This window comes from Polyodon spathula, chromosome 10 (genome assembly GCF_017654505.1).
Source record: "Polyodon spathula isolate WHYD16114869_AA chromosome 10, ASM1765450v1, whole genome shotgun sequence".
Lineage (NCBI taxonomy): Eukaryota > Metazoa > Chordata > Actinopteri > Acipenseriformes > Polyodontidae > Polyodon > Polyodon spathula.
In genome coordinates this window covers 7,892,054-7,909,584 of record NC_054543.1, presented here as the reverse complement: position 1 = coordinate 7,909,584, position 17,531 = coordinate 7,892,054, and the positions used below count along the sequence as shown (strand labels likewise).

At 43.9% G+C, this 17,531-nt stretch overlaps 1 protein-coding gene across 1 annotated transcript in view; it reads left to right on the top strand.

The window, feature by feature from the left end:
- LOC121321642 (nuclear factor NF-kappa-B p100 subunit-like) overlaps positions 1–17,531 on the top strand; it is a 36,686-nt gene that overhangs the window by 12,914 nt on the left and 6,241 nt on the right. Inside the window, exons 8-24 of the mRNA XM_041260642.1 lie at positions 170–407; positions 1,043–1,158; positions 2,525–2,693; positions 11,246–11,273; positions 11,679–11,766; positions 12,153–12,193; positions 12,573–12,671; positions 12,886–13,037; positions 13,220–13,332; positions 13,604–13,762; positions 14,188–14,292; positions 14,563–14,648; positions 15,150–15,288; positions 15,442–15,561; positions 15,721–15,897; positions 16,410–16,551; positions 16,785–16,899. Coding sequence (XP_041116576.1) covers positions 170–407; positions 1,043–1,158; positions 2,525–2,693; positions 11,246–11,273; positions 11,679–11,766; positions 12,153–12,193; positions 12,573–12,671; positions 12,886–13,037; positions 13,220–13,332; positions 13,604–13,762; positions 14,188–14,292; positions 14,563–14,648; positions 15,150–15,288; positions 15,442–15,561; positions 15,721–15,897; positions 16,410–16,551; positions 16,785–16,899 — 2,087 coding nt within the window. The remainder of the gene's footprint in view (positions 1–169; positions 408–1,042; positions 1,159–2,524; positions 2,694–11,245; positions 11,274–11,678; positions 11,767–12,152; positions 12,194–12,572; positions 12,672–12,885; positions 13,038–13,219; positions 13,333–13,603; positions 13,763–14,187; positions 14,293–14,562; positions 14,649–15,149; positions 15,289–15,441; positions 15,562–15,720; positions 15,898–16,409; positions 16,552–16,784; positions 16,900–17,531) is intronic.

The following is a 17,531-nucleotide window of genomic DNA, read 5'->3' as shown; positions in this document are numbered from 1 at the left end:
CTCTCTCTCTTTCTCTCTCTCTCTCTCTGTCTGTGTGTGCATGTCTCCCTGTCTGCCTGCCTCTCTCTTGGTCTGCCTGTGTGTTTGTACCTCTCTGCCTCTTTCTCACTGTCTCTTACGCCTCTCGCTGCCTCCTTCTTTGTCTCTGTCTGTCTGTCTGTCTGTCCAGGGGAAGTGGTAGTGAAGGCTCACATCACTGCTCTGCAGTTCACGGGCAGAACCTCCCACAATGCCCAGCTGCTGATGGATGGAGACACGCCCCTGCAGAGGATTGTGGGACTGGTGGCTGATGACATCACCTTTGTAGGATGCGGGAGGTGTGGCTCCGAGCTGGGAGTCGACGATAACAGAATCTACCAGCTCTGCTACCCCTGCCTGCCACACACTGGAGTGAAGCGGTACTACAGGTTAGCAGCACAGCTTCACCCTTGTAGGGATCATTCAAACCAATCCACATTATTGAAACAGCTCCTGTTTAATTGCAGAGGCACAATAGTTTGGAACTTTTTCTTGGTAAAGGTTTTTAAATGAGTTCTTACCTCTGCCATTTTCAATGCTTCCCCTTATCATTGAATTCTGCCCATCACCTCAGTATCAATGCTACAAGCCTAGCCTGGATGAAGCTGAGTTAGGGGTGGTTTGCATTTTATTTCCTTTGTGGTGTCAAGCTACACCATAGAGGTAAATTTAATTGTCATTTTTTTGTAAAGAATGTCCTGACTTTTTTGGCTTGTATTTTATGCATGTTTTATATGATGTTCTATTACTGATTTTGCTTATATCAGTAGCAACCAGGAACTAATGTGTAGGGGCTGCTTCTGAAAATACTTTGATCTTTATTTACCAGGCTTACCAAATATTCCACCAATTAGGACATTGTGTGGCACATGCTAATGAGGGCATCATATTTAGGTGTTTCATGGTGCAATTTCTGTGTCCCTCTGTGTGTGTCTCTCTCTCTGTCTGTCTGGGACTCTCTCTCTCTGTCCCTCTGTGTGTGTGTCTCTCTGTGTCTCTCTGTGCCCTTCTGTGTGTGTGGCAGGCCAGCAGTGATGACAGTGACAGACAAGGACAGTGTAATCTCAGTGGAGGTTCCTCCCGTGCTTGTGGAGCAGATCTTCCTGAATATTCCAGCAGAACAACTCAACAAGCCAACAGGTAAAACCTGACTCTGTGAGTGGACCAGCCCACAGTGTGAGTGAGCCAGCCCACAGTCCCTGACACTCAATACTGCCTCAGTGTGAGTGAACCAGCCCACAGTCCCTGACACTCAATACTGCCTCAGTGTGAGAGAACCAGCCCACAGTCCCTGACTCTGAATACTGCCTCAGTGTGAGTGAGCCAGCCCACAGTCCCTGACTCTCAATACTGCCTCAGTGTGAGTGAACCAGCCACAGTCCCTGACACTCAATACTGCTTCAGTGTGAGTGAACCAGCCCACAGTCCCTGACTCAATACTGCCTCAGTGTGAGAGAACCAGCCCACAGTCCCTGACTCTGAATACTGCCTCAGTGTGAGTGAGCCAGCCCACAGTCCCTGACTCTCAATACTGCCTCAGTGTGAGTGAACCAGCCACAGTCCCTGACACTCAATACTGCTTCAGTGTGAGTGAACCAGCCCACAGTCCCTGACTCAATACTGCCTCAGTGTGAGAGAACCAGCCCACAGTCCCTGACTCTCAATACTGCCTCAGTGTGAGTGAACCAGCCCACAGTCCCTGACTCTGAATACTGCCTCAGTGTGAGTGAACCAGCCCACAGTCCCTGACTCTCAATACTGCCTCAGTGTGAGTGAACCAGCCCACAGTCCCTGACTCTCAATACTGCCTCAGTGTGAGTGAACCAGCCACAGTCCCTGACACTCAATACTGCCTCAGTGTGAGTCAACCAGCCACAGTCCCTGACTCTCAATACTGCCTCAGTGTGAGTGAACCAGCCCACAGTCCCTGACTCTGAATACTGCCTCAGTGTGAGTGAACCAGCCCACAGTCCCTGACTCTGAATACTGCCTCAGTGTGAGTGAACCAGCCCACAGTCCCTGACACTCAATACTGCCTCAGTGTGAGTCAACCAGCCCACAGTCCCTGACTCAATACTGCCTTAGTGTGAGTGAACCAGCCCACAGTCCCTGACTCAATACTGCCTCAGTGTGAGTGAACCAGCCCACAGTCCCTGACTCTGAATACTGCCTCAGTGTGAGTGAACCAGCCACAGTCCCTGACTCTGAATACTGCCTCAGTGTGAGTGAACCAGCCACAGTCCCTGACTCTCAATACTGCCGCAGTGTGAGTGAACCAGCCCCTGTGTAACAGGGCAGAGGCTGGGCACGAACCGGCGACCCTGCACACCACAACCGAGAGTCTTACCTCAAACACGAAAGAGCTGGCCTCGTCTGCATTCGTGCTTTTAATCTCAACACTGACCGTTACAAATAGCAGAGAAGCCGTAAGAATACACCCAAATTCAAGGGCAGCAGTGTTAAAACTGACTCTCCATCTCTCTTTCTCTTCGCTCGACTCTTTCAGTCCCCTCCTCTCAACTCCTCTTCTCTCAGGTGGTGTCGGAGATGTGCCTCTCTCTCCTCTCTCACCCGGCTGACATCTTCCTCCTGACCCTGAGGTGCAGCTTCTTATTGGACGAGAACAGCATCCCCCTCCGACAGCACTTCCTACTGCTGGACTTCCACCCAGAACTCTGAGCAAAACACCAGGACACAAGGACAGGCTGTTATTAATTTGATAAGCCACTGCTGGAGTGTATGTGTATATATAGAATTCTGCAAAGCATAAAAACAATATGCGTGGAAACATATAGTTAAAATGAATACTATGGAACTCGTTGTTGAAGAAGTAGTTGATCTAGAACTGTTTCTGTCCACTAGATGGGGTTGTATCTTCAGCAGTACTGTGCTGTCATTAACTTAGTGCTCGCAACAACAACAAAAAAGAAAGCCAATACTAATGTATAAGTGCTCTGTCAGCAAATGTGAGCCCTTTCTTTCAAAATAGCCTTGTGTACAAAATCTGTCTCATTCAGGCATGTGAACATACTGCCTTACACCAAGAAAAATCCAATGTATGTGAAGAAGAATATACTTTTAGAGTTATATGGGGCTGTCTGTTTAACGCACTGAACTAGTCCTGTTACAGGGTAACTTCGCCAGCTTTACATTCACAAACAACAGACTCTTACCTGGGTGTTACCAGGAAAAATGAATTATTTTAATTGATTTTCACCAGTTATTTTATTTATCAGTGAAAATGAAAAGGCCTTGAGTATAGTTGATTCTGTGACTGTCTGAAATGTAAGCTTTACTGCTGTGATAACTGACTGTGGCAGGGCGCTTGCCCTGCACAATGGGTAATTAGTGTTGGTGTCATTTGTATGTGGGAATGGGTTTATTGTGTTATTGAGTCTCTTCTGTTAAACCACAGCCCTGCTCTGAGAAGCGATGGGGGTGGGGAGTACACCAGCAATGATCTCTAAAGCAGGTCCCAGGGGAATTCTAGCAACGTATCAAACAGCACACACCCAAACAAAAAAGTCAACGCCAGATTCATGGTAAAAACATGCATGTTGTCATATATTATTGTTACGCATATAAACAGAAACGACAGTGTTTTTAAAATGTTTCTCAAGGGCTATGACTGGTATGGCAGCATGTTGAACAGGAAGTCGCCCCCCCCCCCTCCTTCTCTTATTCATTCTGTCTGTGCGTGTGTGTTTCCCTGGGGTATTTCCTGTGAGAATGTATTAGTTAAATGCAGTACCATTAACCCCACAGGACTGGCAGACTTCCCTCAACTGCACAACATGGGGAATTTGGTGGAATGTCTACACAGCAGAATATACCCCTATAGGAAATTAAGCTGTGTGTATTTTGATAGACATTTCCCTTATGGAAATTCCAGCGGTGATCAGCGCTGGCAGATATTGGTCAGAACTGGTGGTTTTACTGGTTTTCAGATGCTTGTGCTGGTTTAGGAACATACTTAAACAGGTCCAAGAAAAAAGACGGCAGTTAAAAATCTCTACTGTGAAATTCCAAAGACGACTGTCTTGACCCCTAAATTAAATTAATTTTCTGTAAACCCTGCCTGGGACTGTATCTACCAGCAGTGTACAACAGACTGGTTATCAAAAATAAAGTCTGCAGGAAGTACTACAACCAGCTAGCTATCCTCTTACTTCTAACATCGTTTCATGAACCCGCTATCCATTTGGGTCATATATTCAATATACAGGTGTCACTCAGATTATATATTCAATATACAGGTGTCACTCAGATTATATATTCAATATACAGGTGCCACGCAGATTATATATTCAATATACAGGTGTCACGCAGATTATATATTCAATATACAGGTGTCACGCAGATTATATATTCAATATACAGGTGTCACACAGATTATATATTCAATATACAGGTGTCACTCAGATTATAAGGGTTTCCTGTATTGAGCAACGCAGGAGACTGGGCGTACTGTAGAGAGTCAGTGGTGTTAAATGTGTTGTTTTATATTGCTACAGAATTAGTTTGGTCTTGTTTTCAATATTTGTTGCAAACTGAAGCAGAACTCAATGGCAGTGCTTGAGAACACAGCTGGACTCAGGCACAGGAATCGCGCATCTGCGACCAGCTTTGAAAAACTACATTTGCACAGGCATTGGATCATGCGGGGATACAGAATTCTATGGGTACAGAAATCTGCCTGACGTGTTCATTCACGGGGATAGAGAATTCTGTGGGTACAGAAATCTGCCTGACGTGTTCATTCACGGGGATAGAGAATTCTGTGGGTACAGAAATCTGCCTGACGTGTTCATTCACGGGGATAGAGAATTCTGTGGGTACAGAAATCTGCCTGACGTGTTCATTCACGGGGATAGAGAATTCTGTGGGTACAGAAATCTGCCTGACGTGTTCATTCACGGGGATAGAGAATTCTGTGGGTACAGAAATCTGCCTGACGTGTTCATTCACGGGGATAGAGAATTCTGTGGGTACAGAAATCTGCCTGACGTGTTCATTCACGGGGATAGAGAATTCTGTGGGTACAGAAATCTGCCTGACGTGTTCATTCACGGGGATAGAGAATTCTGTGGGTACAGAAATCTGCCTGACGTGTTCATTCATTGACGGTTCAGTCTGTGTGGTTTAGTGGGCGGGGTACCGGTCCTATGCAAATGACTGTTTCTGATCCCCAACCAATGAGGTGCCGGCGTTCTATGGAATTCCCCTTCAGTCCGGGACTTTCCACCTGAAGGAAAGCAGGCTGGAGTGCAGTTAGAGGTATAGAATAAAAAATACTTACCTGCGTTACACACTTTCACACAAAATAAGCAAAAATCGAGTTATTTTTTATTACTTATGGACTTTTGAAGCTAAGTGAAGATCTAGATTTTCTCCTTTTTTTTTTTTTTTTTAGCATAAACGAGCTTTTTGTGCGCACAGAGATATTCAAAATTGCGTCGGAAATAAAATAAAAAGCTGATTCAACGTTTTCCAAGAAGTCACTGTTGGGATACGGATTGTAAGGTGAGTTTTGCAAAGATCCGATACTGTCGGTCTGCTTCGTTTAATTGCATTGCTTATTGTTCAGGTAATGAGACCGTTAGGGCTTTGGTGTGTGGCCAAATTTAGCAGCTTGTTAAGATGTTAGTTACACAACTGTATTCATGCTGGACTGTGATTTTAATTGTCAACATATCCTCATATTGTCATCAGTCTGGTACAAATGTTAGTAGTACTCTGTACCGTAGACATCTTGAACCTAACTAACGGTACTTACTGTGCTTAGTGTCTGTACCGTGACGCGAAATTAAAGTTCACCATTCTCTGCCTGTTTTGAAAGGAAGGTAATAATAATAATAATAATAATAAATAATAATAATAATAATAATAATAATAATAATAATGTAAAAGTTGGAGCCCGTTCTGTTTTGTTGCTGCTACAGGAAGTCATATCCCAGGCCAATGTTTATTATTAGGGTTAAGCGACAGTCTGTGTGTTATTCAATCCTACTGTAGAAAAAAAAACAAAAAAACCCCGAAACAAACCGATTTGAAACGTGGCCAGCAGGGGGAGGGGTTGTCAGGTATGCTGCTCTGATTGTAGCTGACAATGCAAGAGTAAGCACAGTAATACCTCAGTGACAGAACAGCAGACAAACAAAATGACCTTTTAACAAATAAATAAATAAACAGTCTGCTCCATTTCGAAAAATGCTGTACTGCGCGGTCCTGCATAATGCCTTTACAGTGTAAAGTGTGGAAGCAAACCCTGTTTAGCACTTTTAAGCCGGTTTAAAGGCAACTAATTCCGTATGAGTTGCCGTTAAACCGGCTTAAGTGTTAAATACGGTTTGCTTCCGCACCACGCAGCGTTTCTTACCGTACTCGAGTCCCCCTCAGGAGGTAGTCTCCGGTGCTTCTGATCGGATCGCATCGGTAGTGCGGTTTGGCAGAAGTGTGGATGCTGTAAATAGTAAACCACATGTTTTGTGTAACCCCCAATATCCCAAAATGCTTTGAGAAATGACATGTTTGTCTTAATACTCAGTACAAGGGCCTGTATAACTTCCTGTCAGTGTACTTAAAAAAATAAATAATAATAATAATCTGTCAGGACATCTCTGTTATACTTGCGGGGAAAATAACAAAAGCACAACGTTAAATTAGGCGACTGTCAAAATGAAATGCGAGGTAAAAGTAGGATCGGGTGATGAACAATTCACGTCATTTGTCAGCTTTGTTTGAAATAAAATTAAGGGGACCAGAATTAGGCTCAAGCAAGATAAGACGGTAAAAAAAAACAAAAACAAAGTTTGCTTTGTGATTAACAGCTTTTTTATTTAGTTTAATTATGAAACAGTCAGCTCAATTTGTTTAAAGGGATGACCCCTGATTACAAATAAGACCCGAAAACTTCAAGCCCGACTTTACGCAGCTGTCCAATCATAAGCAAGCAGAGGCTGTTCATTCTGCATGAAAATTAAAGGCGCGTGAATAGCCAATTGGAAAGTGAAAAATCTGACAGCTGTCCAATCATTCGTCAGCAGAGGCGGGTTGTTAATATGCCGGGGAAGTATTTAGAATTTAATTTTCACTGTATATATATCTATATCTTTTAATTTCACCAGACAAGGGAGACACCGTAGTAGATTTAGTTACGATTCCACTTTCTCTGAATAATTGTACTGGAGATGACGCTCTTTAAAACAGAGTAATGTTGGCACATTTGCCAAATTGAAACAAAGCGAGACACCATCTGCCCTCTTTTATTTGAGCTTATTCATGGTTATCTGTGTAAACATGCTATTTAAAAATATTTGCATTGCGTATTTGATATAAATTATTTAAAGAATAAGCGCAGCACGTTCAATTACTGCCAGACTTGTCCTTATCAGAGTGAGTTAACAATAACCCCAATAAAAGAGAAGGCAGTATTTAAGATAAAAACCTATGCAATAGTCACAAAACAGCCAAGTAAGATCAATTTATGCCCGTGCCAAAATTACTTTGAGGATCACTGGTGTAGACTTACGCCCGACTAAACGTGAAACGTACTTCATTGTGGACTCTTTGAGCTGGATTAATTAGACTTAATATTTGAGTACGGTTCTCGAGATCGGTTATGTACTGTGGACAGGGCCATAGCTGATTCTGAGTATAACATCTGGGCTTTAAAACATTATGTTTTTGTGCAGTGTCATGTCAGAACACCAGAGCACAGAATCGTGTATTGCACTAGTGCTTGTGATCATCAGACATACACTGAAGCACTATGGACTGTTTAGGTCTATTGAACGGTTCAGTACTGTAGCAGTGCTGGCCTGTCCTACACAAAGTGGATAAACTAAGCTTAACTAATCCAAAGTCCACTAACTTTGTAATTGCTAGTGAGGCAGCGTTTGTTTTATTTGTACTCTTGGGAAACATGTCCTGGAAGTGTGTGTGTGTCAGGTGGGCAGGAAGTGGTGAGCACAAGCAGGGTTAGGCGACCTGATTCCAACCTCACACCAACAGCCAGACAGCACAAGCCCCTGAATCCAGTTTACAGTGACAATAAGTGCTTACGTAAGAGATAAACAACGATATGTGTGTGCAGTACACAGTGGAGCATTGAAAGCATGCTAAAGCACAGGCAAGCACAGCCCACACACATTCTCACACAGACACAGTCACACGCACGCAAGGCACACACACAAGCCTCGTCTTCTTCAGGGGGAATACTGCAGGAATTTTGTGGAAGTGACAGGGCCGCTCCAGTGTGAATAAACAAGCAGTGTACTGGAGGTGACTTTTACAGGTCAGCGCGCTGGGTGAGATCATTGTCATTGTTACAGAAACTCAGAGACAGAAATCTTGTTTTTGTTTTGTACGCATTTCTGAAAAGGACAGGACAATTGGGATATGCAGTCTAGAGTACTCATTATTATCTACTGTATTCATGTGTTGTTCTTATTAGTAGTAGTTTTGTTTTTTATTAACTTTGTTGTATTGTGAGAAGAAAGGTAACCTATTCATTGTTCATTCAAACAGTGTACTTGTCAAACCACCGCTGTTTCAGCTGTGAACGTCTCAATCGGTTTGAGATGCAGACCTCATATTGGTATAATCAGAAATCGTCAGGCAAAATCTAATCTACCCTTCACTGTGCCCTGTGAGCCTGTCAGAGCGGAGGGACAGGGAGGGAGGCAGACAGTGTGCCCTCGTGGTTAAAGCAGAGCGACTGTGAGAAAGGGAGGGACTGGGGAGGAGGGTGGGCACAGTGTGGTCTAGTGGTTAGAGCTGATTAGTGCCTAATCCTGAGAGCAGATGAACAATTTTGCACATGTGTTTTTTTGCAAGTTGAGTAGATCAAACACAATCTCAGATCAAGTCATTGAAAGTTTCAGAGGTTGGTATTTATTTTAATGAGTTATTTTTTTAAAGGCTGTGTTACCCCAGTCTGCCTGAAAATAACATTCTCTTCAGGAATTTTATTATTCCATTTCCTGTGAGTCTTTTTTTATAATTCAATTTTTTTTTGCATCAGAAAAATCCCGAAAAAAATCCCTGTGTTTGTGTAATGACTCAGACCTTAGCAGTAAACGCACCCGTCCTTTAACAATCCTCTGATAAGATCTCCCCAGAGTCGCCTCCATACTCACCTTTGAAGAGCTCAGCGCTGCTGCTGCGCACCTGTCAGAGACCGCACAGGCTTGCTGGAGAGCTGTGGTTGCAGTGTGGGATTCAAGAAAAACAAAACTCTTATTAAGAAACCCAGGCTCAAACCAAAACCAAAAAACATCTTGCCATTTGCATGCAAGTTTTTTAGTTTTAAGTTGAAATTCCCCATTCCAATAACTGCATACTGCTGCAACCCACTCCTTTTCCACTGTGAAAGCAATCACTACATCCACTCAGTGCAAGAAGAAACAGGGACCTGCCCGAACTTCTAGTCGAAACGCTTGTCACCACATCTATTAAGCTAGGGGTGATATTTTTGTACCTGAATTAAAAACAATTGATATTTATATTTTTACATTAAACTCGTATCATGAGCTGTACAATAATAAAAAATGGGACATTTGACTTGATACCGATGCCCAGGTGAAATTTGCCAACAGAAGAAAATTAGTCTTGACGCAGACTTACTGGAAAGCAGGTGAAACAGGGGGTGTGTGCACGTGCGTGTGGGTAAAAATATACCTGCTCAGATGTCATTCCCACTAACCCTTCTAAAAGATTCCTAAAGCAATCGTAGCAAAGTGTAATAAAGCACAATGCAAGCAAGGTGAAGCATAGGAAAGCATTGTAAAGAATAGGGAAGTATGGTAAAGCATAAAGAAAACTGCAACATTACTGTGCACATTTACTGGGGTAAACCTTTTATAAGGGTTGCTATAAAAATCAATAACTACTGATCACTGCTTTAGAAATCAACAATTGCATTGATGCTGGTTTCAACATTAAGCATTATAGAAACTGTATTTTGATGCTAAGATAATGGGTATGGTATAGCAATTGTTTCCACATAGGAAGAAGCAAAGCAACGTATAATAAAGCCCAGTGACAGTACGGTAAAGAATAGGTGAAGAATAGGTGAAGTGAACAGTGCTGCTGTGGTCCCGTGTTCAGGGCTCTGACCGTTCCTCCTTGCAGGTGTGTGAGGAACTTGTCTCTATTGTAAATGAAATTCAGAAACATTCCAGGACATCCTCACTCATCTGCTCTTCAGTCACAGACTCTGGGGAAGCCAGTGTGCCTGCCAAGTTATCATAACATTACAGTTAAAGAGAACATTTAAATATCAGGCAGATGAATTAAAAGTGCTCCAAAAAATGTAAGTAGCCTGTCCTGAAGAGGACAATGGCACGTAGTGGGTTAAGTACAGTTTTTTCAAGGACTGTTTGAAGAGCGTTTACAAATATTCATTTAGGTTAAACTGCTTCTTTCATAACTAAATAAACTTTTGTATTTCCCACTAACATTGATAAATTTAAAAATGTAGAAAATGATTTAGAATGGGATAATGCATAATGATCGCTTTCTTGGTCTGTTTTGTCTTTTTTTTTTTTTTTTACATTATTTTTTTCCAGAAGTTTCCTCATAGCAAAGTCATAGCAAAGTGTAATAAAGTACAGTGAAGCCCATGGTAGTGTAAATGCATGAACCAGTTAAACAGCGCTCAGAAAAATAACTGGGATCTTTGTGAATTGGGCGTCCATTCTTTAAAGAAAACTCAGTGCCTTAGTTTGAGTGGCCCTTGCAGTGAGGCGGGCTGTGTGACATCACAGTGCTCAGTAGGGATTCTGGGGGCTTTCCTTGTCACGAGTCATTATCAGTAGACACCCGAAAGGAGAGCCTTCCTCTCGAGAGATATATATCGTCGGTATATATATATATATATATATATATATATATATATATATATATATATATATATATCGGTATATCTGTCCCACTAGACACGTGTGTGTAGAAGCCTTGCTTGAATTCAGGGGGTACACTAACTCACGATGAGAGTGTCGGATCCTGATAGTGATGGGGATACCTGAGCAATATGTGTGTGTGTATTTCCTTTACAATGACCCTTTCTACAGTATCGTACGTCTGTTAAACATTTCAGACTGTTGCTTAATGTTGAAAACCGTGTCATAAATAGAATTGATTTTTATAACAGGTGCAGTATCAGTAGTTATTGATTTGTTTAACACTGCTCAGTACTAATTCATTTTTTTTCCCCTTTTCACAGAATGGACAATCTAATGATAGACGGTGATGTAAGTTATTACAAAAATTACTCTTTGTACAAGCTTTGTGAATTGGACCTGAAATGTAATCAAGCGTCTGCCCGATAGTGATAAGATAGTGAGGAATAAATGCCATTGATTGATCCACCATACAGAACCTCATTATGTAAAACTAATACACGAGAAATACATCAGTTCGTGCCCCTTGTGTTAAGAGTGAATCTGTCAAAACTGTTACAGGCAATTCAACAGCAACACGAAACATTTAATATTCAAATACTGGCAAACTTCTTAGTCAAACATGAAAATGGAATGAAAATAAAATGCTGCTTAATAAATACATTTTACAAGTCATGCACAGATGAACTAATAGAAACGTGTTATGTAGGTGCAATGCTTTGATCATTCAGTTGTTATTCTCCCTCTCTTTCTCAGCAGCTGACTTATGAAGATTTATCCTCGTGTCATTTTTTACCACCAATCTCAAGCATCCACGTCAAAGCAGAGCCGTACCTGGAGACAGGTGAGCACTGGTATTGAGCAACAAAGAACTAAAGAAATAAATGACACACCTCAGTTCATTTTACAAAAACTAGAACCAAACAGCCAAGTGATATCATTGCAGGTTAATCATTCACGTGGTGGATTTAATACTGATTTTACAGCCTTACTACAGTTTGCTCCACACAAAGCTTCTCAATGAATTTATTACCTGATGTGTGACCTTTTGAAATACGTTTAAAAAATGTCATCTCATGAAGGTGGACAGGCATCATTTTATTAAGAATAATGCAATCTTTTTGCCATGCGGGCTTTATAATTCTGTTTTAAAATCCAGGGGCCATGGGGAGAAAACAGCTGCAATGGATCTGCTTCATTTTTTTTGTAAACTTCTTTTTTTCCCCACAGCTAACGGTCCCTACCTTGCAATAATCGAAGAGCCAAAACAGGTAAGAAGAAATGTGTTTCCTTTTATTTAATAGAGATGGAACTACCTGAAAGCAGAGCGCTCTCTGTATCCTGGTATAGTACCAGAGGTACGTGCTTGTAACTGCAGACCCTTATAAACCTTTACCCGGATCATTTTGTAGTTTTCCCCCATGCTTTTCACATGGTTTGCATTTCCATTGTTTTCCTTGCTTTCCCATCTGTGCTTCACAGTGCTTACTTGGGCGTTACCCTGCCTTCACCATACTCTACTGCACTTTGCTCTGATTTTACTGTGGGATTTTATAGTGTTTAGTGCATCCTTGAAGTTCACGACCTCTTCTCGGGTTGTTTTTCTCTTCAGTAATTTCGTCAGCTCTCAGTGTTGTTTTTGTTGTGCAGAGAGGATTTCGTTTTCGTTATGAGTGCGAGGGTCCCTCTCACGGAGGGCTGCCCGGGGCGTCCAGTGAAAAGAACAAGAAGACCTACCCCACTGTCAAGGTGAGTGGGAATCAGAGCTGTCTACTGCTGCACCGTACCCAACATCTCAGCATCTAAATACACGCTATAACAGAGATCAGCGTTATTGATTTATTTAAAACTGATCAGTATCAGTAGTTGTTGGTTAATATAGTAGCCTTGTTCCCTTGACTGTGCTGTTCTCTCGTTCCCGTGTTCTCATGCTGTTGTGTTTTGCTGTCCTGTGTGTTTGCAGATCTATAACCACGTGGGCTATGCCAGGGTGGAGGTGCAGCTGGTGACGCACTCGGACCCGCCCCGCGTCCACGCGCACAGCCTGGTGGGGAAGCAGTGCAGTGAACACGGGGTGTGCAGCGTCAACGTGGGGCCCAACGACCTCACTGCACAGTGCGTATACCTGACTGTCTCTGTGACTGTGTGTGTGTCGATATTAGTCTGTGTGTGTGCGTGTGTCTGTTTATCATTGTGGAGGTCTGCTGTGTGTGTGTGTGTGTATGCTGGAGCTGTGTGTTGTTTAGCATCGTAAAGTGAGGATACTAACCAGCCTGCCCTGAACATGTCATGTCCAGGTTCAATAACTTGGGTATCCTGCACGTCACGAAGAAGGGAGTGAATGAAGTGCTGACCAAGAGGCTGAAGGCGGAGAGGATGAGGCAGCGAGGGGATGACGTGGTCATCACTGGTAAGAGCTTGAAATGAACTCTCAATGACACTCCAGTGTGCTGACCATGCACCACAGTTTTATTAACTCACTGCACTAATGCATTAACTAAGCAAACATGTTCCATTGTCTGTTTGTGGTCAGTTAAGGTATTTATAAGCTTTTAAAAAGCACTTTAAACTAAGGGTGGTGAGTTAGAGCAGGAGATTGTTGTGTGTTGATTCTCTGTTGTGTAGTGTAGTCGTTGCTGTGTTGTGTGTTGACCCCGCGTTGTTGTGCTGTCGTCTCTCAGAGCAGGAGGAGCAGGAGATAGCGAACGAGGCTCGGGAGCTGGGAAAGGTGATGGACCTGAACGTGGTGAGGTTAAAGTTCATGGCGTACCTGCAGGACAGCAACGGGGGTTTCACCCTTGCCCTGAAACCCGTCATCTCCCAGCCCATCTACGACAGCAGTGAGTACACCCCAATACACAGCTCACAGTTCCCTGTCTGTCTGCCTGTCTGTCTCCCAGCCCATCTACGACAGAAGTGAGTACACCCCAATACACAGCTAACAGTTCCCTGTCTGCCTGTCTTCCTGTCTGTCTCCCAGCCCATCTGCAACAGTGGTAAGTACAGTCCAATACACAGCTCCCTGTCTGTCTGTTTGTCTGCCTGTCTGTCTCCCAGCCCATCTACGACAGCATTGAATACACCCCAATACACAGCTCACAGTTCCCTGTCTGCCTGTCTACCTATCTGTCTCCCAGCCCATCTACAACAGCAGTAAGTACAGTCCAATACACAGCTCACAGTTCTGTCAGTCTGTCTCAGTCAGTCGCTGTGATTCTCCTCTGCTTGTACAGTAATGTGTGTGTGTTGTGTTTTCTCCTCTCAGAGTCTCCCAACGCATCGAACCTGAAGATCTCTCGCATGGACAAGACATCGGGCTCAGCGACGGGAGGGGACGAGATCTTCCTGCTCTGTGACAAAGTGCAGAAAGGTGAGAGAGAGACTCCCTTCACCCACAGGCTGGCAAAACAGCTCCAAGAATGGGTCTGTCCTGCGCTATGCAGATCTCACATGCATCGCTTTGAAATAAACAGTTTTCAAAGGGCTAGATTCCCAAAGCTATTTACTCCAAATCGTCATTAGCCAGTGTTTTTGCTTTCAAATAGTAAACAAATAAAAAATGTGCCTGATAAAGTAACCAAATCAGAAATAAACGTCTAATTGAGACGTTTGCGTTAATGCTCCCTCTGTCTCTCTGCAGATGATATCGAGGTGCGCTTCTATGAGGATGATGATAATGGCTGGGAGGCGTATGGAGACTTCGCACCCACAGACGTGCACAAGCAGGTGAGCAAGATTCTGATACAAGCCATCTGATGCAAAGGGATTTCCAGTGGCTGTACCTTAAAAACGTTTCCCATAATAAAAGCACAGCAAAGTGTAATAAAGCATAGTGAAAGCATGGTAAGGCGTAGGTAAGTAAACAATGGTACATGCATTGTATAACCATGGGAAAAGCATGGGAAAAACTGCAAAATTACCTTGCCAACCAAAATCGCAACATACAGTAGCACGTTGTAGTTCACCAAAATGGTTCTTGAATGAAGAATGAGTGTGTTTTACAGTTGGTATTGATACACACACTCCCAGTCTCATTTAATTTTGTTGTCTTTTAACAAAATGGTCCAACATTTGATCTTACTATGCATCACACAAGCTGCCCACCAGGACAGTCACATGTGTCGTGATGCCTATCGTATTTGGACCTGCGTATCGTCAGATGAGTGTCTGGTTGCACCCCTGTCCCTCACTGACTCTGCACCCCTGTGCCTGTCTCCCTTGCTGCAGTACGCCATCGTGTTCAAAACCCCTCCCTACAGAAAGAATCAGATCGATCGCCCCGTCACCGTGTTCCTACAGCTCAAACGCAAGAAGGGGGGTGACGCCAGCGAGCCCAAGCAGTTTACATACCACCCCCAGATACAAGGTGAGAGGGGAGGGGAGGAGAGTGGAGGCAGGGTGAGGGAGGGAAGGAGGATTCAATTCTATTCAATGTCTGTGTTGATTGGACGTGCTGATTGGTTAACCTGCACGTATATGCGTTTCAGCATATTGACTGCTCTCTCTCCCCCTCTTTCAGACAAGGAGGAGGTTCAGAGGAAGAAGCTGAAACCCCTCCTTCACTACCAGGATCACTACGGGCGAGGGGGGGCTGGGGGTCCACCAGGGGGCTTCGGAGCAGGGGGTGCAGGAGGAGGAGGTGAGTACCCCTCAAGGGAGCCTTCTTCCTTGTACGTTTCTAGGCTAAAGTCTTCTTGGCTTGTAAGGATTTGAAATAGCTCCCTTGTGTTTTAAGTTCTGGCAGTGGGGCATTCAGTCAGTATATTGATTTTTATTTTTATTTCATCCCTGCCTCCAGGCAGTGGTTTTTTCCCCTTTCCCCATTCAGTGAACTCCAGCTTCTCTTACAACCCCATGGGGGGGGGCTACCAGGGGGGCACCCAGATGCCAGGAGCAGCGCAGCGACAGGACTGCCCTGCTAGCAGTGGGGCCCCTCAAGGGGGGCAGTCCCCACAGCAGCAGCTCGTACAGATCGGTAAGGCCAGGGGGGTTCACAGGGTAACAAAGCAGATTACTCAAGTCAGTATCACAGTTGTTGTTGGTTCTGTTTTATGCTAGGAAAAGTCAAGTGAACAACTTTTATTTCAAAAAGTTTATCTGCTTGATTTTGTGTTGGAACTTTTGTCTAAGATTTTCCTCTTCCTGTTTAATATCTCTGTATCCCTGTGTGTGTGTGTCTGTGTGTGTATGTGTGTGTGTGTGTGTGGTGTTGTTTGATCTGTAGTAACCCTGTGACTTTGTTGTGTCTGACTGTCCGTGCTGTAATACTGTGACTCTGTTGTGTGTGTATCTGTCACCGCTGTAACCCTGTGACTCTGGTATGTTGTGTGTGTGTGTGGTGTCTGTCCCTGCTGTAACCCAGTGACTCTGGTATGTTGTGTGTGTGTGGGGTGTCTGTCCCTGCTGTAACCCAGTGACTCTGGTATGTTGTGTGTGTGTGGGGTGTCTGTCTCTGCTGTAACCCAGTGACTCTGGTGTGTGTTCCAGCCTCGCTACTCCAGTCCAAGGCCACACTGACGGCCAGGCGCACAGCCCGCGCCCTGCTCGATTACGCCAGCACGGGAGACGCGCGCATGCTTCTGGCTGTGCAGAGACAGCTGTGTGGGGTGCAGGATGAGAACGGGGACACGTGAGTGAGGGGAGGGGAGGGGAGGGAGGAGTGAAAGGAGAAATGAAGGAATATGTGAAGGAAGTAATGAAAGAGTGAATGACGGCATGAAATAGTGAAAGGAGGAATTAATAAATGAAAGAAAGAATGTATGTATGTATGAAAAAAGGAATGAACGAGCGAGTGAATGAATGAAGAGTGAATGAAGGAATGGCTGAATTCACAGAATGTAATATGTTACTGTGTCCCCACAGTCCTCTGCACCTAGCTATCATTCACCAGCAGGCCAGCGTGGTGGAGAAGCTGGTGCAGGTCATTGTGAGCATCCCAGACCAGAGGATCCTGAACCAGAGCAACCACCTGAGACAGGTAATACACCTGCTGTACACCAACAATACACCAGAGACAGGTAATACACAGGCAATATACCAACAGTAAACCAGAGACAGGTAATACACAGGCAATACACCAACAGTACACCAGAGACAGGTAATACACAGGCAATACACCAACAGTACACCAGAGACAGGTAATACACCTGCTGTACACCAATAATACACCGGAGACAGGTAATACACAGACAATACACCAGCAGTACACCAGAGACAGGTAATACACAGGCAATACACCAACAATACACCAGAGACAGGTAATACACCTGTTGTACACCAACAATACCCCAGAGACAGGTAATACACAGACAATACACCAACAGTACACCAGAGACAGGTAATACACAGGCTGTACACCAACAATACACCAGAGACAGGTAATACACAGGCAATACACCTGAGACAGGCAATACACCAACAATACACCCGAGACAGGTAATACACAGGCAATACACCAGAGACAGGTAATACACAGGTAGTACACAGGCAATACACCTGAGACAGATAATACGCAGGCAATACACCAACAATACACCAGAGACAGGTAATACACAGGCGATACACCAACAATACACCAGAGACAGGTAATACACAGGCAATACACCCGAG